The following is a 20,998-nucleotide window of genomic DNA, read 5'->3' on the forward strand; positions in this document are numbered from 1 at the left end:
CCTCGAGGGCATGGGGAGAAGGAGGAGGTTTCCGCTCGACCCCGCCCGCGCCTCGGGGCGGGCCAATCATGGCGGGCAGCTCTGCCTGCGCAAGCGCGCTGCCAGCAGGGCGCTGGGCGGACTCGGTGAGGTGATTATTTTGGCACCTGTTGCCATGGCTCCTCCTCCCTCTCCGCTGCCGGGGGCCGGAGGCGGACCAGGGGCTGGCTGTCTGCAGCCTCCGCCCCCTCAACCTTCGCGGGGCGCGGGCCGCAGCTTTTTGGTTCACAGCGGGGCAGGGAAAGCCGCGGGAAGGGCACTCCAGGCGAGAGGCGGACGCGAGTCGTCGTGGCAGGAGAAGTGACTAGCTCCCCTTCGTTGTCAGCCAGGGACGAGAACACAGCCACGCTCCCACCCGGCTGCCAACGATCCCTCGGCGGCGATGTCGGCCGCCGGTGCCCGAGGCCTGCGGGCCACCTACCACCGGCTCCTCGATAAAGTGGAGCTGATGCTGCCCGAGAAATTGAGGCCGTTGTACAACCATCCAGCAGGTAATGGACCCCGAATGGCTCCTTATCGAGACCTTCCTTCTCGCTTCCTCTAAAACGGACCTTTTAGAGGCCCTCTGACAACTGCCACTAGAGGCATCCACAGCCCCAACCCCTTCCCTTCAAGTGAAGCCGTCTACTCTCCTAGCCTGTGCATTTCACCCTCTCTCCTGCAACATCTCTTCCTAAGCCAGCGTATCTCAAGTCAGCTCCCTTGCCCACCTATGTGACGTCCGCTCCCTTACGCACGACTCCAACCCAAAGCTGATCTCCAAATTTGAGCCTTCTCAACTTCTGCGGCCACCAGTGTCCGGGGCCACCATGGAACACTCATTCTCTTTCTCTTTTCAAATTGTGGCATATTAACCCACGCTAGGCAGAGCTGGATGGGTGGTTTGTCGCACTGTAGGGTTTGGAGTAAAGGTCACTTTCTTCAGCTTCTGCTGGCAGAGGCTTGCAGACTGAGCCCTCCCGCAAACTGCATGTTTACTTCATCCAGGCTTGAGTCAGTGTCATTTCTCATCCCATAGATCCAGTGTGTTTCTTTAAGTCTATCCTTATTTATGAAATTGTTGAACAAGCTCTACCCAGAGCTTTTTGTGTGGACAGACCTGGATATCATTCTCTTCTACCACTTATTATTGTTGTGACCTTGAGCAAAAGCCTAGATCTCTGTGTAATATGCGGTCTGCGAGAATGACAGATAACATATGTGCTTGACTCTTTGTAAATCCTCAGTAAACGTTACATCTCTCTTGGCCTACTGGAAAACTGTGTTCTTGTGGTTGAAAAAAACAAAAACTCTGTAAGAAACTGAAAGATTCCAATCCCTTTATTAAAGATCTAGAATTCTGTTACCTCTTCTATAAAGTGAGTTGTAATAATACTTATTAGGCTAGAGGCTAAACATCAGATATATTCTGAGGTCTATTTCAAGCCTAAGACTTGGCAAACTAGAAAATGTGTTGTAAATTGAAAGACTGACGTGCTACCCGAAAAGTGGCTTTTTTTCTCCTATGCAGTTAAAATCTGTATTCTGCAGTTGGTATCATTAGGAAAGTTGTCTAGTTCCCCCATTATCTGATTATGAACCAGCTCTCTGGAGTCTGAACTGGTTACTAAATGTGATTTCCAGTTTGATAATGGAATGAATTGAACATCTGGATTATACTTTAACCCTTAATATTATTTACTGCAATATTGAACCCATTATAAAACCGATCATTAAGGACAGTTTGTTACTGATTTAAAAAGTGTTTATTTGCCTTTTAGTTATTTTAACACGGACCTTTTAGAGGCCCTCTGACAACTGCCACTAGAGGCATCCACAGCCCCAACCCCTTCCCTTCAAGTGAAGCCGTCTACTCTCCTAGCGGAGAGTATTTTAACATTCAATTTTTTTGGAATTATGCTGTGTTTTGTGGCAAAGATTTTCGGGAAGGAGGGTTGAGCTATGCTTTTTGTAATAATCTGGGCTTTACAGAGTCAACTGAATGTGAAGTCAACCCTGACCCTCATAAGCTTTGTGTTTTAGCTGTAGGATAAGGGCATGGCAGAGTAAGAGTAATTTTAAACTACTTAATACAAAATTGGAGGGTAGTCTTACCTTGATCCTTTCCTAGGCTCTAGTTTTTAGCCACTTGTAATTACTGCTTAAAATACTACTCAGCTTTAAGGCCGGGCGCGGTAGCTCAAGCCTGTAATCCCAGCACTTTGGGAGGCCGAGGCGGGCGGATCACGAGATCAGGAGATCGAGACCATCCTGGCTAACACGGTGAAACCCCGTCTCTACTAAAAATACAAAAAAATTAGCCGGGCGTGTTGGCGGGCGCCTGTAGTCCCAGCTACTCGGGAGGCTGAGGCAGGAGAATGGCGTGAACCCGGGAGGCGGAGCTTGCAGTGAGCCGAGATCGCGCCACTGCACTCTAGCCTGGGCGACAGAGCAAGACTCCGTCTCAGAAAAAAAAAAAAAAAAAAAAATACTACTCAGCTTTCAGAATGAAGAGGGATTACCTTTCACTTGCAGGATGTGCATTTCATCTGAAAATCTATGGATTCGTTCAGTTATTTTAACCCCCTTTTTCAGTGTAGTAAAAGGAGCTACGCTTTGAAGGGAAATAGACCTACGTTTCAGTCTTGGCTGTGTGACCTTGACCCTAAATTCCTGGCTTAGTTATCTCATCTATAAAATGGGAGTAATTGTAATCATTTCAGGATTGTTGTGAAAATCAGATGATCTAATATCTCCAAAACATGTAGCACAGGGTTTGCACTTAGACTCTCAATAACTGTCAGTTCTAAGATTTGAACAACATACAGAGTAAGGATATCTGTTACAGCAGAATTATTTATGATGGACAAGTTGGAGGCACACCAGTGTAGAAATGGAGGAGCTTGAAAAATATGTTGACTGATGAGTATTGAATAAACTCTAAGGAAACACTGATTATGGTCTTAAGAGTTATCCAGAGTGAATATTCAAGGATTTTGCATACTATTTTGCCTAACAGTGTTTGTTATTGAATTATCATTGAAACATTTGTCTAGATTCACCTACAAGGAGTTTATTAAATGATATGAAATGCTACAGTATTAACAGTTGGAAATCATACATTGCTGATTCTAGATTTTTGAGATTTAATTTTATCACTGACACTGTATGTCTCAACAGGTAACAAGAATGTGTTTTTAGCCAGGCGCGGTGGCTCACACCTGTAATCCCAGCACTTTGGGAGGCTGAGGTGGGTGGATCACCTGAGATCAGGAGTTCGAGACCAGCCTGACCAACATGGTGAAACCCTATCTCTACTAAAATACAAAAATTAGCCGGGCATAGTGGCGGGTGCCTGTAATCTCAGCTACTTGGGAGGCTGAGGCGGGAGAATCACTTGAAACCAGGAGGTGAAGGTTGCAGTTAGCCAAGATCGCGCCATTGCACTCCAGCCTGGCAATAGAGTGAGACTCCATCTCAAAAAAAAAAAAAAAAAAAAAATGTGTTTTTATGTATAGATATATATTTTAGTTACAGTATTGCATCTCTGACCTGTGACCCAGAATTTTGAGGCTCTCATTATCCATTTGCCTATGTGTTGTTGCTGGCATGTCATGATCTGCCTCTGTAGAGAAGGAATAGAGTTCTAGCCAAATGTGTGTCCTGGTCAAGTTCCTCAACTCACAAAAAGGATGTCAGTCCCTGCATTATCCCCCACCTGACTATAAAAATATGTGACTCCACCCTAGCCAGTTGCATAGCTGTACTCCAGTGTTTGTCAGAGAAATAACCTTGAAGTTATTTTGCCCAGTGTTATTTTTTCTTTTCTTTTCTTTTCTTTTTTTTTTTTTTTTTTTGAGACAGAGTCTTGCTCTGTTCCCTAGGTTGGAGTGCAGTGGCGTGATCTGGGCTCACTGCAACTTTGGCCTCCTGGGTTCAAGCGATTCTCCTGCCTCAGCCTCCTGAGTAGCTGGGATTACAGGCGCGTGCCACCATGCCCAGCTAATTTTTGTGTTTTTAGTAGAGACGGGGTTTCCCCATGTTGGCCAGGCTGGTCTCAAACTCCTGACCTCAGGTGATCCACCTGCCTTGGCCTCCCAAAGTGCTGGGATTACAGGTGTGAGCAACCACACCCGGCCCCAATGTTTTCTTAAAAGCTTAGTTAAGGAAAACAAAAAATTATCAGTGGAGGAGTGTCATTTATTTGTATTTGTGAGTTCCAAAATGGGGTGAGTCATCCCAAGGGGTACACACAATGAAACACTGGAATGTAGGAAGAAAATTATAGAACTTCTAGTAACGTTTACTGTTATTTTATCCACTTAAATTTTTCATTGCATATACATTCTGTAATACAAAAATATATTAGTGCAGTAATTCTATATAATTTATAAATATATAAATGATTTATAAAGAGGATATATGCTCAAATTGTTTTTTACTGATAGGGCATATGTTCAAAAGGAGCTGGAAGACCACAGCTCTAAAGAGTCTAAAAACTATCCTTTGGTGAAGTTAGCCCCAAAAACAGCTATCTGAACCATATCATTTTAACGCATTGCAGCTCTCCTTTTACTGAATTACATTTTGGCTTACGTGGAAGAGCTTTTGAAAAAATAGTTCTGTGAAACTCGTTGGAGTGCTTAGTGTGCTGGTGCTGAGAATATCATTCTCAACTGAAGACTCATGGGAAAAGTTACTTTAGAGTCTAAATAAGAATAATTTTGCATTTTTCCTAGATAATTAGCTTGTTTAATTTTAAAGACCTAGAGGGTATTTCTTTTTAAATAAAAATAAACTAAATGAACCAATGTTATCAGTGTTTATAAGGAAATATCTGTATCATAAAAATTTTATATTCAATGCTAAGAGAATTGATGTTACAATAGATAAATACAGCTTAGTGCAAATATATATTGTTCTATTATATGTAAATAAAATCAAATGTGGATCAAATAATCAGTGTACATACCTACATAGTTTGAATTGCACAGTTCTTTAGCATCTCTAATAGAACTTATTTTGTTGCCACAGATTGTCAGTGAAGAGTCTTAATGCTAGTCTAAGATATTAATATATGTCCATTTATATTCTTGTGTATAATATATTGTTTAAATATTTACACTAAATATACATACTTTTTTTAAAGTAATAACTTATTTAAATAAAAGTTAAGAGATAACTAAAATAGATGTAAAATTAGAATTTCAAATACAGTTGTAAAATATTGGTGAAAAATAGAATATCTTCAAACAATCAGCTACCAAGAAAATTGAATTATTCACTATTTATTGAGGGCCTATTGTATATTAGACACTGTTCTGGCACTCAGGATAAATCAGTGGATAAAATAACAAAACCCACCCACACAGAGTTTGTATTCTCAGAAGAGTTCATTAAAAGGAATATCAGCTGGGCGCGGTGGCTCACACCTGTAATCCCAGCACTTTGGGAGGCCGAGGCGTGTGCATCACCTGAAGTCAGGAGTTCGAGACCAGCCTGGCCAACATGGTGATACCCTGTCTCTACTAAAAATACGAAATTTAGCTGGGCATGGTGGTGCACACCTGTAATCCCAGCTACTCTGGAGGGTGAGGCAGGAGAATTGCTTGAACCCGGAAGACGGAGGTTGCAGTGAGCCAAGATCGCACCACTGCACTCAATCCAGCCTGGGCGACAGAGCGGAATATCATCCTTGATGCAGTTGTTCAACACTTAACATATTTTTTGTGTGCTATCCTGCTTTTAAACTAATTTTTAGAAATTAAAACTGTTTATGCAGATGTGCTAAAGGAGAAGAAAGGCCTAAGAAAAGCTATAAATAGTTTATCATTTCCAGGTCATGTAAAAATATTAATTTTGCTTATAACAGAGAATGAAATATGTTTAAAGTGCAGTATGGTATAGTAGAAAGAGGACTAGGATCAAAGAAACTGTGTTCTAGTCCTTGCTCTATCCAGAACTCTCCTGAGTGTAAGACAAATTACTTAACTTGTAAGTGCCTCATCTTTTTCACATATAAAAATGAGGGAGCTTGGACTTTCCTTAAAGTCTTTTCCAGCTAATAATCTATAATTTGGTATTCTCTTAGGATTTTTCTTACATTCAGAACCTTCAGGAAACTCAGATTTCATTGGGGAAAGTCATATAATTATTGTTAGATTAGGATTTAGGGATCTAGTTTTTTATCCTTGCTGGATTATTTATTTTAAACAAGTAATTTGTTTACTGGGCCTCATTTGCCTGATTTATGAGTGCCTACAGTAGATGATTTCAACAGTCTTTCTAAATCTAAAAGTAACCGATTCTTTGTACCTGAAGAAATAAGTAAATTTAAAATGTATCATCCCTACGATGCATCTTAGCTATTTTAGTCTCTTTACCTGTTCTTTACTCTGGAATTTCAAACCAAAGTGTATTTTCAGTCAACATTTTTAAAGACATTATCTACCCATGATGTTTTGGGTACTATTTTAGTGATAGCTATTTCCAGGGCATTGTGGAAAATATTAAAATTATATGGTTCTAAAATGGTAGCTTAGTCCTGTTCTTAGTGTTAAATCAGAACTAGCTTTGGCACAAATAAAAATGAATGATTTTTTTGGCCGTCAGTATCCATGTCAAAGATTAACCTTTACATATTCTAAGGATTTATATCTAGTTTGTCACATGATAGCAAACAGGTGAACTTGTGTAATGTAAGGAATTAAGAGGGGTGTTAAAAAGTAACAAACCATAAAGGAGTGGCATGAAAGGGATGGGAAGAGGTAGGGAAATGTAGTGATTTTATGACCTCTTAGCATTCAATAAGAAACTTTATTTTTCACAGAGGGATATAGTGAATACCTCAATTCAGTATTTGTAAGTGTATATATGTGCTTGAGAGTAAAAATTACCTATTCTGTTCCAAAAAGTAAGTCTTTACTTAGGGAGGGAATCATATATGCAATAGGTGGCCTACTTTCTGGGTAGGATTCATGTAATATTTTATTAACAGTAATTTCTCTCAAATAAGGAAATTAGGAAGTTTATGTCAGTTTCTTAATAGGTTCATTGAAGTTCAAGGCAACTAAATTTGTTAATTTGAAAATGTCTGTCTTATTATTTGCTTATGATATTCACTTGTAGAATTTCTCAAATTCTATGAAAAGTTTGAATTTAAAAACATGAGTTTCACTTTAAAAATAAGGCAATAAAACACAAAATACCTTATAGTCTGTATTTTTCATTCTTGAAAATAGTTCACAGTTTAAAATGTATAGTTTTTTTTTCTTTTTTTGAGATGGAATTTCGCTCTTATTGCCCAGGCTGGAGTGCAATGGTGCAATCTCAGCTCACTGCAACCTCTGCCTCCTGGGGTCTGGTGATTCTCCTGCCTCAACCTTCCCAAGCAGCTGAGATTACAGGCATGTGCCACCATGCCCAGCTAATTTTGTATTTTTAGTAGAGATGAGGTTTCTCCATGTTGGTCAGGCTGGTCTCAAACTCCCCACCTCAGGTGATCTGCCCACCTTGGCCTCCCAAACTGCTGGGATTACAGGCGTGAGCCACCACGCCTGGCCTAAATGTATAGACATTTTAAATACTTGTTTAATGTTTCTAAATTGTCAGCATTGGAGGCCTTCTTCAACATCTGGTAGTACTGTTCGAAGAAACAAGATGAAAACGTGTTAATTCTTTTTCTAAAAGAATATATGGTCTGTCTGATGTGGACAATTTCCTTCATCTTGGGCTATAAATTAATGTCTTATGAGGAGATTTTTCTTCAGTATATTTTCAGCAGTTCAAATTTTCCACCTAATCAAGTTATTTCATTTATCATAATGTATGTTAGCCAGGTATCTGTTAGTTTATACATCTGCTTATTCTAGTATTAAGGTATTATAATCACTTCATGTGTCATAATTATCTATTTTTATGCTCTCCCATGAGAATAGCTGTGTCATTGTACAGAACATAAGCCTGTGTTTTCCAGGTCTAGAATGACACATGTGACATTGTATTGTCACTATTTGAGTGATACCTATTTCTAAATGCTGTGTTTTGTCAAAACTTTATGTTTAGAAATGTTGAAGTAAGTTGGAATGTTTTTTCGCTGCCATATCCACTGTTGATCAATTGCTGTTTTCTGGAAGACAGCCTCTGTATCTGATTTATATATGTTTAAATTTACTTGTCTAGCTTTATTTGACATATTATTTATTCTTACAGAAAAAAAAGCTAAAAAATGTTAATTGAATGCTAATTAGCTAAAATGAAAGGGTTAAGTTTTCTTTAAAATTTTGTTAACCCATTGTGTGACCTTTTTTTTAACAGTTAAGAAAACACTATTTGTTTGCATTTGTAGATATTAAACTGATTTTTTTTGTCACTTGTCCACATCTTCTAGTATCTCAGAAAAATTAGCAATTTAGAAGGCCTTATGTATTGGCTACTGCTATTTTTCTGTTTAGTACATAGCAGTTGTTAAACTAAAATTAGAGCTTGTTTTCATAGTTTAAAATTATTCACTCACTAAAATACCTCTCTTAGTCCAGGTTCTAGCAACCATAATTTGATGTTTGAAGTTTTTTCAGTTCTTGTTTGGTTTGGTGGGGAAGGGCTGCTGTTAATATTGTAAAACTATTACCTAGCTCCGGGCAGTTTAGTAAATTAGTTACCAGGCAAACCTACTGAAAAGATTGACTATTCATTAACCCCAAAGGATCAACCATTTAAGCTTGTCAACCATTTAAGCTTGGAACCATAATCTAGAGGCTTTACTCGGAAAACAATTTTGGGGTGACAGAAACTTCAGCTTTCAAATAGAACAAGAGAAGTCTGCTGAAGAGTTCAAAGTAAAAATGAACACCCATTCAGCCAGAGACTAAAACAATACACGGACTGACTCTTGATTGATGAAGCAAAACTCCATGCGAGGATAAAAACTAAACTTAGTAATTGATACTGCGTATGAGCCAGAGACACTGTGTATGACAAAGAAAAGTGAACCAGGTATAATGACAGGAATCCCAGAATCTCACCCTAAATTTCCAGAGAGTTTGAAAAGACTGACTTATAGGATTAATGCATTATGGCATCAGACTCAGGGGAAGAGAGCCGTGGTCTAAGAGTAGAGTAACTAATGAGTGAAATCTAATATATCCTTGGCATAAAGGGAACCTGATGTCCCTAGAGATGAGTAAACAGCAAATTCCAGCCTTGAGGATGAAGCAGTGTCGAGGCAAATCTGGGTCAGACAGAAAGTTTGAATATCTTTGATTAGCATCTATCCTGAACATGGTGGATCCAATTCAGTTCTGTTGGCACATACCTATTATTTGTCAAGGAAGATTAAGAAAAGGACCTTATCTTCGGGTTAATGTGACAGAGGCATAAATAATCATTTTAACAGAAAATGATAGAAGAATATATAGGCTGCTTTGGTAGTTAAGAGAAGGAGCATTTAGCCTAACCTGGAGTTTTTTTGTTTGTTTGTTTTTTAAGGCTTCCTTGAGGAGAGGCAACCTGAGATGAGTTTCTGATGGATAGGAGTTAGGTAAAGACTAAGCAGGATATTGAGAAGGGACAGCATAAACTGAAGAGCCATAAAATAGCATGAAACTAGTTGAATGCCTAGCTTATCAGTCACCTTAGGCCAGGATTTCTTAACCCTCTTCTTTCTGGGAGCAGCTGTCCTGTGCATTGGAGGATGTTTAACAGCCTCCCAGGCCTCTACCCACTAGACGGCAGCAGCAGCAGCATCTGCGGCAGTTGGGGCACCACAGTTGGGGCAACTAAAAATTCCCCTGGGGGGACACTCCTGGTTGAGAACAGCTGACCTGGGCTAAGATTTAGTTAAATTAGAATTATATATTCTGAAACTCAGTGGCTTCATGTTTTCTTTTATATTCCCCTTTTTCCCTTCGTAAAAATTTCTTCAATTCCAGCCTTAACCAAAGAAGACACTAGATTATTTTCTATCTTGTAGAGAGAAAAAGATGTGGTTAGAGTTCTATGTGTGTGGTGGCTGTGCCCAGAACAATACTGCTTAGAGAACTGGATAACAGAAACTGAATATAGATAGGTTTTTCACTCAGTTGTAAGAACATCAAAATTTAGAACTCCTTGATAGTTTACATTCTCTCACCAGCTGTTTCAGCACTGTTTTTAGATTTATTCTACAACTTAAAATACGGAAAATTCGAACGTACCCAAGAAAATGTAAAAATGGTTAGATACCAGATGTATGTGAGAAAATAAAATTTAACATTATAATGGGCTGAGTAGGCCCACAAGGAACTACTCAGTTTCCACAAGGAAAGGTTTGTGGCATGATCTTCTTTCTAGTGTTTGAAGAATTATTCTAATGATACCCAGCTTCCCTGAAGAATGAGAAAATGAAACTTAGATTGCTGTAGGACTTTAGGATTAAATTAGAAAATCAGCAAACATATTTTAAAACTATTAAAAGCATAAGCCAGACTTATCAAGTATCAGGCTGATAAAAACAACTTATGATTTTAAAGTACTTTAAAAGTTATTTGTGGCCGGGCACGGTGGCTCACGCCTGTAATCCCAGCATTTTGGGAGGCTGAGGCGGGCAGGTCATGAGGTCAGGAGTTTGAGACCAGCCTGGCCAACATGGTGAAACCCTGTCTCTATTAAAGATACAAAAAATTAGCCAGGTGTGGTGGCAGGCGCCTGTAATCCCAGCTACTTGGGAGGCTAAGGCAAGAGAATCACTTGAACCCGGGAGGTGGAGGTTGCAGTGAGCTGAGATTGAGCCATTGCACTCCAGCCTGGGCAACAGAGTGAGACTCTCTCAAAAAAAAAAAAAACGTTATTTGTATGTGTATATATATATATACATGCATATGTATATCTTTATATTATATATACACATACATATTATATATTAGGGTAATAAATATTAGTATAAACTGCTTCCAACTCTACTGGCTAACTTTCCTTTTTATTTAATATTCTACATTCTATTAGGTAGGAGGGGTACAAGTATGAATAATATTGAGCCACTAGCTTCGAGGAAGTCATAATCTTGATAGGTACATAGATTTACAAATAACTAGAGTAAAATATGTAAAATGTACTGTGGTAGATTTTTAAATGACATTGAATTAATGAATTTTGCTGTAAGAATACTGTGAATTCATTTGAGAGGGATAAAAATATCAAGGACTATGTTAAATTGTGGAAGATAGAATGTGTAGCATTGCCATCACTTAAGGCTAAAGGCAAGTAGTTTGCAGTATCTGGTGATACTTTTCAAAACCTGCATACTAAGCAAAAGTTGCAGGGAAGCAACTGCCATTTTTAAATTTTTCAAATTTTGCTGCTTAATGTTAAGATTACCCAACTATTTCTTACAGTAATTCAGCCAAAATGCACAAAAATGGGGTGTTATCACTGGGTTCATTTTCACTTGGGATGAGAGTATTACTTAAGTGTAAAACTAGTATGAAAGTACATTAGAATCAAGGTTCCCTAAAATATTTTTATATGGCAGTATATTTACTGAAAAAAATTTGCATATAGTTGAACCTGTGTAGTTCAAACCTGTGTTATTCAAGGGTCGACTGTATTGTGATACTGTGGTGCCTCTCTAAATGTTAACTGAAATACAAAGTATGCAAAAAGCATAGTAAAAGTGGTTAAAAATAGATTGATAAATCCTTTGGTTTTTAAAATTTGGTGACAGCTGTTAAAAGACATGTATAATATATTTGGTTTATTCCTGAATTTTTCTTTTCTTTTTTTTTTTCAGGTCCCAGAACAGTTTTTTTCTGGGCTCCAATTATGAAATGGGTAAGTCTTGAGTTTTTACAGAAGCTACTGAAAGACAAATTCCTTAATAGGAATTTACTAATTTGAAGTAATTTTTATGAAGGATATACTTTAGAATATTCTTGGTATGCCTCTAGATGATTTCATAGCAAATATTCTCAGACATATCATTTTCTATATAAAGCAACTATCTACCTTAGTTTTTCTGAACTCTTTAGATAAGAGGCCTTCTGGGAACATACTTGTTATCAAAAAACTTAAAATTGTGTGCCATATGGACATGAAATTTCATTCTAAAATTTTATTACTAAGTAAAACATTAAGCTAGTTAGAACCCCCAAGTTAACTTTTATTATTAATTTAGTATGAGAACTGAAGGTACTAACACCAAAATACAGGTGAGGAAAGTTAGTCTCAAAAAGTAGATGGATTTATTTGAATATAAATATTAGCATTTGGTAAATGAGAGAACCTAGGACTTCTGACTCCAAACCCAGTGCTTTTACTCTTCCCCAAAGTTTTCTTTCTTAAAGTTCTTACTTAGCTGAAAAGAAACATTTGTGGTGGCTGTTTGTAGCAAATCATTGATTTTATGTTGAAAGGGCCAGTTTGGGTCTATAACTCTGCTTCTCAAAGTGTCATCTCTCTGGACCTGCAGTGGCATCATTTGAGAACTTGTTAGGCCCCATCACAGACCTACTAAATCTAAAACTCTAGATGTGGTGTCCAGTGAGGTCTGTTTTCATAACCTCTTCAGATGATTCTCTGATGCCCTCTAAAGTTTGAAAACCACTGGTCTGTAGGCTTTTTTTTTTAATGTGGTAAAATACATATAAAATTTACTATCTGAACCATTTTCAAAGTGTACAGTGTTAAGTACATTTACATCATTGTTAACCAATCTCCAGAACCCTTTTTATCTTGTAAAAGTAAGACTCTGTACCCATAATTCCCCATTCTCCTTCTCCTAGTCCCTGGCAACCACCATTCTACCTTCTGTCTCTATGAATTTCACTATTCCAAGTACCTCATGTAAATGGAATCAAAATGTATTTGTCTTTTTGTAGTTGGCGTATTTCCCCTAGCATAATGTCTACAAGGTACATTAATGTTGTCACATGTGTCAGTTTCCTTTCTTTTTAAGGCTGAATAGCACTCCATTGTATGTATTTACCACATTTTGTTTATTCTTCTATATGTTGATCGGACAATTGGTTTGCTTCCACATTTTTGCTGTTGTGAATAATGCTACCATGAACATTGATGTGCAAGTATCTGTTTAAGTCAATACTTTTAATTCTTCTTAGTATACACCCACAAGTTGAATTGCTAGATCATATGATAATTCTGCTTAATATTTTTTGTTTTCCTCAGCAACTACATTATTTTGCATTTCTACCAGCAATTCATAAGGGTTCTAATTTCCCCACGTTCTCACCAACACTTGTTACTTTTGATGGGGGAGCATTTTTGTTTTTGTTTTTATGATAGGCACCTAATGGGTGTTAGATATCTTGTTTTTATTTGCACTTCCCTAATGATTAGTCATGCTGAACATATACTTATTGTACTTATTGGTCAGTTGTGTATATTCTTTGGAGAGATATTTATTCAAGTCCTTTGCCTGTTTTTTAATTTAATCAAGTTGTTTTTTGTTGTTGTTGAGTGATGGGCTGTTGTAATTCTCTTAAATGTACTTTTAAAATGGTCAGAACAATTCAGAAACTCAGTTGTAAATTCAAGTGGTTGAGAATGTTAGAGTTGGAATTGGCTATGACTCAATCTTATGGCCTTGGGCAAGTTTAGTCTCTTTGTCATTTTGTCTCTTCAACTATAAAGTGACAAGATTAGAATATAAGTGATTTGGAAGCTGTATTTTACAGAGATCTAGGGAGCAGTTTTTTTTTTTCTTTTTTCATATCTACATGTTGAGGAAAGATCCTAAAACCCCCTATACTAATGGAAGTTACATTACCATTTCCTTCTTCTCTCCCTACCTATACTTAAAATTACGTAGTAATAATATATCTTTATAGTGGAATTGATTGCTGAAGTATTCAATCATTAAAAGAGTTTGAATGATTTCATCTATTCACAATAAATTTAGGGGACTCTTTGATCTCAAATTTACCACAGTTTAGGAGTTTATTGATTTTATCAATAGCTTTGGGGTTTATTTGATCTGGTTCATTACTGTTGTGAAATATTGACAGCATTATATACTCATAAATGCCTTCTTGACTATCTGTCTCTTTAAGAACATCTATTTTAAGTACATGTTGAAATCATAGTCTCCAGATGACAGCATAGCAATAGAAACTTCTGTGTTTTGTTCTCTGGTGGGGAGACTTCTTCTATTAGATACTTACCTTATGTACCTCTTACTGTGTTTTATTATCCCAGAGTATTTGATAATTAAGCTGTAGAATTCTATACATGACACATAACAGTTGCTTCTGCAAGCCACGTATGTTCTATAACATTAAGACTCTCAGACCATATGCCTTCAAACATATAACTGTAGTAGAGTCCTTTGTAACGACTTTAGTTGAAACCACATAACTAATCATAAAGGTCAAAGTGGATAATCCTAAAAACAAAATACCTATGTACCTTAAATATTTTATTTTAACCTTAAGGATATAAATATATATTCATTGACAATCAGTCTTTTTTAAAGCTAAAGCTTTTATTTGTGTATGGATTTTTGAGCTCCACATTTTCTATCCTGGATAAATTACACTACAGTGCGTCCTATATAATTCCCAGCTTAGTTTTTAAAAAAAAAACAATTTATTAAATCATATAAATTACATTAACAAGTAAAACTGGCATAAACAGATTGGGGACAAACATAGTGACTTGGTAAAAATACAGCTCATCTGGTGGGAGCAAAAAAGCATGAGTGCAATAGAGACAGTGTTAAAAACACAGAAGAGAAATCGCCATATATATGCTGATGTTAAAGAAAAACGGTCTAACAGCCAAGGCTGGGCATGGTGGCTCACGCCTGTAATCCCGGCACTTTGGGAGGCTGAGGCGGGCGGATCACCTGAGGTCAGGAGTTTGAGACCAGCCTGGCCAACATGGTGAAACCCCATCTCTATTAAAAATACAAAAATTAGCCAGGCATAGGGGCACGTGCCTGTAATTCCACCTACTTGGATGCTGAGGCATGAGAATTGCTTGAAACTGGGAGGCGGAGGTTGCAGTGAGCCTAGATCGCACCATTGCACTCTAACCTGGGTGACAGAGCGAGACTGTCTAAAATAAAAAAAAGATCTAACCAAAAAACTAAAATGATAACAGTTTTTCTGATATTTATACTTTTAAAAAATAATTCATTAGAAGCCCAAACCTCAGCATCACACAATATACCCATGTTAACAAACCTGCACATATAACCCAAATCTAAAATTTTATTTAATTTAAAAATAATAACACTGGCAGAAAACATCAAAGGAAGAATCTATACAAATGACCTTAACAGCTTTCAGGTATCTTCCATGCTAGTGGTTAGTGGTTCCTGACATATATAAAGAGTATATAAATTCATATGTGAAATAGGTAGACAAAAAAAACAAAATATATATGTACGTATAATGCATACATATATATCTTATCTATATATGTACTACTGACTTTCAGATATATGAGACTGCTTAGTGTACCTAACAAAATAAAATTAGTTCAAAAAGCAGTTTTTTAATTCATTGTGCTTTTTTTGTTGTAATCTACATTTTCTTAATGAATGGATACTAAAATTATAGCTGCTAACTTCTGGAAATCTCAAAAATGTTTTGTGCTTGATTTAAGGTTAAAACTATTACTCCACACTCTTGATACTTTTTTTCTTTCTATGCCTTAATGTGTAGGGGTTGGTGTGTGCTGGATTGGCTGATATGGCCAGACCTGCAGAAAAACTTAGCACAGCTCAATCTGCTGTTTTGATGGCTACAGGTAAATTAAATAAATATCTTCTGTGTTTCTTGTAGAACATAAATGATTTTTGTTTTGTTTTATATCAGTTTATTTAGTGGCTTAGTGTTTGAAATATACCCACACACAAAGGAATTAACAGTATTATGTCTGGGAAGTTATTAAGTTATGGATGGAGGAGTCACAGAAAGAATAAGTATCTGAATGGGCTTTTGTTTTTCAGGTTTTTGCCATGAACATATTTTTATAAGTGGGAAGAAAATTACAGTTAATAGTCACTTTACTCTAAAGATTCCTCTTTCATGTAAGAATTGAGTCTTTTCTGTGACACTAAGTTACAGAAACATTATTGAAAATTCAGAGTATAGCATTTCTTTGTCCTTCATCCTACATTATTGTTGTAATTACTTTACTCAATATTAAGTATTCACTGAAGTTATCGCAGCAGTATGTATGCTTTTTAAAGTAACATTTTGTTTCAACAGGGTTTATTTGGTCAAGATACTCACTTGTAATTATTCCAAAAAATTGGAGTCTGTTTGCTGTTAATTTCTTTGTGGGGGCAGCAGGAGCCTCTCAGCTCTTTCGTATTTGGAGGTAAGCCTACCAGAGATATTTTTAAAACTGTTTCAAAAACTATGCAGATGGCACTAATTTTTTTTTTTTTTTTTGAGACGGGGTCTCGCTCTGTCGCCCAGGCTGGAGATGGCACTAATTTTTTTTAAAGATTCATATATAATGCTAAGACAAGAAGTACCTAAAGTAGAAATTTAACATTTCTAGAAAAGTCTAGGGGTTTACAAATAAGTTAACCAGTTAACCAGTTAACTGGCTAAAATCAGTTAAGCAGTATGTTACCTAGTTTTTAGATTTAACTGTGCATCATTTAGATGGTTAACCATCTCACATAATCTCTTTTATTAAGACAACATATACAGTTTATGATTTATTAATTTCTTATGTAAACCTTTTATCACTTTCTATTGTATATAATAAATTGGAACTTAAGTGTATTGTTATGTAGTATTGGAAATGATATTTAGAGTGAGGTCTTTGCTTTCATTGGAAAGTGTTCCATGAGCACTAGAAATTTTTAAACTATTTACTCAGTAGTTAATATTGTCAGTGATTTATGATAATGACATTATGATCAAATATTTGAAATCAAGATCTTTTGAGAAACCTAGGAGGTATGGTTGGCTTCATGGAATAAGTTCCTTGTGCTCATACTACTCTCCATTCCATTATAAGCTGTGAGGAATAGTAAATGAAGCCCAAGATATGCTAGAAGGGAAGGAAAGACTATGGCTCTGTGGTTACTTCTTTGGATTGAGAATTGAGGAAATGGTCCTTAGCTTTAGTGAACTTAAGTGTTTACAGGCTGTTAACCCAATAGCCTGCCTGCATCACAGAAGTATATTTTACCTTAGTGGTTAGAAGTATATTTTACTTTAGTGATTATTTTAGTATATTTTACTTTACCTGTTGATACTATTCTTAGGAAAGGTGCTTTGTGAGTATAAATTAAAAATTCTAGATGACCACATTTTACTAAATTTTATACATATGTTCACAAGTTTGTCACACTCTTGTAGAATTCCAGAATGAGAATATTTATTAAAATAATACTTTTGCACAGGAAACTATATGTCAGCTAAGCTGTTAAAAGTTTCTGGCAGGCCAGGCACGGTGGCTCACTCCTGTAATCCCAGCACTTTGGGAGGCCGAGGCAGGCAGACCACGAGGTCAGGAGATTGAGACCATCCTGGCTAACACGGTGAAACACCATCTCTACTAAAAATACAAAAAATTAGCCAGGAGTGGTGGCAGGCACTCGGGAGGCTGCAGCAGGAGAATGGCGTGAACCCCAGAGGCAGAGCTCGCAGTGAGCCAAGATCGCGCCACTACACTCCAGCCTGGGCGACAGAGCGAGACTCCATCTCAAAAAAAAAAAAAAAAAAAAGTTTTTGGCAGCTGTGATCTTATTATCTGAAACAAAATCCAGATGCAAATGAACTCTTTGAATCCTTTCCCTTCTGCCTGTTTCTACCTGTAAGCCCCCTGGGAAGATTCTGTTTATAACTGTATAGCTACTTGACCACCAAGAAAGAAGAAATGGAGTATGCTTTCCGTTCTTTCCTTACCATAAATTTATCTATTATTATTGATGATAATTTTTCTTTCTGTTTTCTTTATAGATACAACCAAGAACTAAAAGCTAAAGCACACAAATAAAAGAGTTCCTGATCATCTGAACAATCTAGATGTGGGCAAACCATTGGGACCTAGTTTATTATTTGGTTATTGATAAAGCAAAGCTAACTGTGTGTTTGGAAGGCACTGTAACTGGTAGCTAGTGCTTGATTCAATAGAAAAATAAAGCAAACTTTTAATAACGGTCTCTCTACATGACTTAAGGAACTTATCTATGGATATTAGTAACATTTTTCTACCATTTATCCATAATAAACCATACTTGCTCATATATACCCCCTGCCTCCTTCTGTTCCAGTCAGCCAGCATGTGTACATAAAAGAACACACAAATTCAAGAAGTTGGAAGATTAAATTATCTGCTTATTTAGTGTAGGATGGTCAGGTAGCTAGCTATAAGTGAAAGGAAATTTTGCTGAAGAGACTGAGAAATGGGTAGTGGAATGACTATCAAGATGACCTCAAACTATTTAAAAACGTTTTAACTTGCCATGCACAATCTTGATGATTTTTGTATAAAAGTTGTGTAAAATTCTTTTACAGCTACAGATTTTTAAATAGGATCATTGTAAAGATTAATGAGATAATGTTTTAACATAGTGCCTGGTCCATGATAAGTGTTAAATTTTTCAATTACCCTCAGTAACTGATAATGTAGCAGAAAACACTCCATATTCAGACAGACCTGAATTTGAATCCCAGCTCTGTGACTGACTTATATGTCGTGACTTTTTTTTTTTTTTTTTTGAGACAGGGTCTCGCTGTGTGGCCCAGGCTGGAGTGCAGTGGCACAATCTCGGCTCATTGCAAACCCTACCTCCTGGGCTCAACCGATCCTTCTGCCTCAGCCTCCCGAGCAGCTGGGACTACGGGCACACACCACCACACCTGGCTAATTTTTGCATTTTTGTAGAGGTAGGGTTTTGTCATGTTGCCCAGGCTGGTCTCGAACTGGGCTCAGGTGATCTGCCCGCCTCGTCCTCTCAAAGTGCTGGAATACAGGCATGAGCCACCATACCCAGCCTATGCTGTGACTTTAGACAAGTTAGGAAAGTACCTAGCAGAGTACCTGGGACATAAGTAGGTTTTCTGTAAATGTTTGTGACCTTTGGCTCCGTTGTGAGGAGAGACTGAGCATACATTACTCCACACTACAAATTATTAACTGTCTATTTGATTTGGCTTTCAATGTGGAGTGCTGAGCTTTTTTTCTAAAAGTGCTAATAAAGCCAGTCCTCATTAAAAATATAGTCAGATGAGTCAGCAAAGCAAGTTATTTCAAAATTTGAAGAAACGAGACAAAACAACTTTTTGAGTAATACTATAACCTATGAAAATTTGGCAGTTAGCAATTGAAAACCTTGTACTTTATCATTTGTCCCTTAACCACGGCCTACCATCGAGGAGAAAAGATTAGAGAACTTGACATAGGCCAAAATGAAGAGGTTCTGAAGAGTCAAATTATTATTGCTTTCATTTCATAAACCACACTGTTAAATTCATTTGTGTGTTTGGCATGGGTGTGCACACATGTGTTTCCTAGGTTAAGCATTTAGGAAAAACATTATGAAATATGACATAGATACAAAAAAGTTTATTAAAAGTTTATATGTGAACTTGGTGTTTCACTTCCTTTTCATTAAAACCTCTTTTCTGTGCAGGGTCTCCTAAGCCCCTCTTGTAAGTCAAATTTGTTGTAGCATTTAGATACAATCATAGGCAGTCCTCCTTTCTTGTTTCTCAGAAGTTTCATTGACAAACAACCATCACATGCTTCTTTTCTGCCCCAAAATTCTTAATCTATCCTATTTCTTAATCTTAAAAATTAAATGATGGCCAGGTGCGGTGGCTCACACCTGTAATCCGAGCACTTTGGGAGGCCAAGGCGGGTGAATCACCTGAGGTCAGGAGTTCAAGACCAGCCTGGCCAACAGGGTAAAACCCTGTCTCTACTAATAATACAAAAATTAGCTGGGCGTGGTGGCACACTCCTGTAATCCCAGCTACTCCAGAGGCTGAGGCAGGAGAATCACTTCAACCCAGGAGACGGAGGTTGCAGTGAGCTGAGATCACGCCTTTGCACTCCAGCCTGGGCGACAAGAGCAAAACTCCACCTCAAAAAGTAACAATATGTATCCTGTCAAAAACTCTCATTGCCACTTGGAACACATAGCCTAGTTATCAGTTTCACAACTATTCTCAAAGACTTAGTAAGAATATATTAGAAGTCCTTACTATCAATGCAGTTACTGAACTCCATAAAAATAATTTCCACAGTGGTGCAAATCACTTGATTAGTTGAGTTGAATTATTTATCACAACTTTCTGACAGGTCTTTATTGATAGCTTCACTACGTAAGTTTTCTTTCTCAATGCCAAGTCTGACAGCCCTGGGTTTCAACTCAACTCTGCCACACATTAACTGTGAGACTTTGTTAACCTTCTGTCTCTGACCTTTAATATTTTCAAGAGCAAAATGAGGATAATCATAGTACTGACTTCATAGGATTGTTCTAAAGATTGAGATAAGGTTTTAACACAGTGCCTGGTCCACAGTAAATATTGAAGATATAGAAAGTTCAGGAAATGGGCCGGGCGTGGTGGTGCTTGCCTGTAATCCTAGCACTTTGGGAGGCTGAGGCAGGTGGATCACCTGAGGTCAGGAGTTCGCGACAAGACTGACTAACATGGTGAAACCACGTCTCTACTAAATACAAAAAAATTAGCTGGGTATGGTGGCGCATGCCTGTAATCCGAGCTACTTGGGAGGCTGAGACAGGAGAATCACTTGAACCAGGGAGGCGGAGGTTGCATTGAGCTGAGATCGCGCCATTGCACTCCAGCCTGGGCAACAAGAAGAAAGTTCAGCAAACGGTAATCTTATTAATTGAAGGTAGACCCAGAAAGTACTTTTCTTTAAGTACTTTAAAGGAAGTTTTAATTTTAACTACAAAAAGGATATACTATGTTAACCTATTTGCACGGTTTCTAAACTAATAACTTTATAGCAGAAAAGAAGCTGCTTGCAGTAGAGAAGTAGGAGG

General features: G+C 37.5%; 1 protein-coding gene across 1 annotated transcript; it reads left to right on the top strand.

Moving 5' to 3' along the window:
• The first annotated feature begins 58 nt into the window (after positions 1–58).
• MPC2 (mitochondrial pyruvate carrier 2) lies at positions 59–19,566 on the top strand. The gene is made up of 5 exons (XM_003258823.3): positions 59–530; positions 11,783–11,823; positions 15,678–15,762; positions 16,227–16,338; positions 17,940–19,566. Exons 1-5 carry the CDS (start codon positions 422–424, stop codon positions 17,974–17,976), a joined length of 384 nt encoding a protein of 127 aa, XP_003258871.1. The 5' UTR covers positions 59–421; the 3' UTR covers positions 17,977–19,566.
• Positions 19,567–20,998: the final 1,432 nt, after the last annotated feature.

This window comes from Nomascus leucogenys, chromosome 12 (assembly GCF_006542625.1).
Source record: "Nomascus leucogenys isolate Asia chromosome 12, Asia_NLE_v1, whole genome shotgun sequence".
Classification (NCBI taxonomy): Eukaryota; Metazoa; Chordata; class Mammalia; order Primates; family Hylobatidae; genus Nomascus; species Nomascus leucogenys.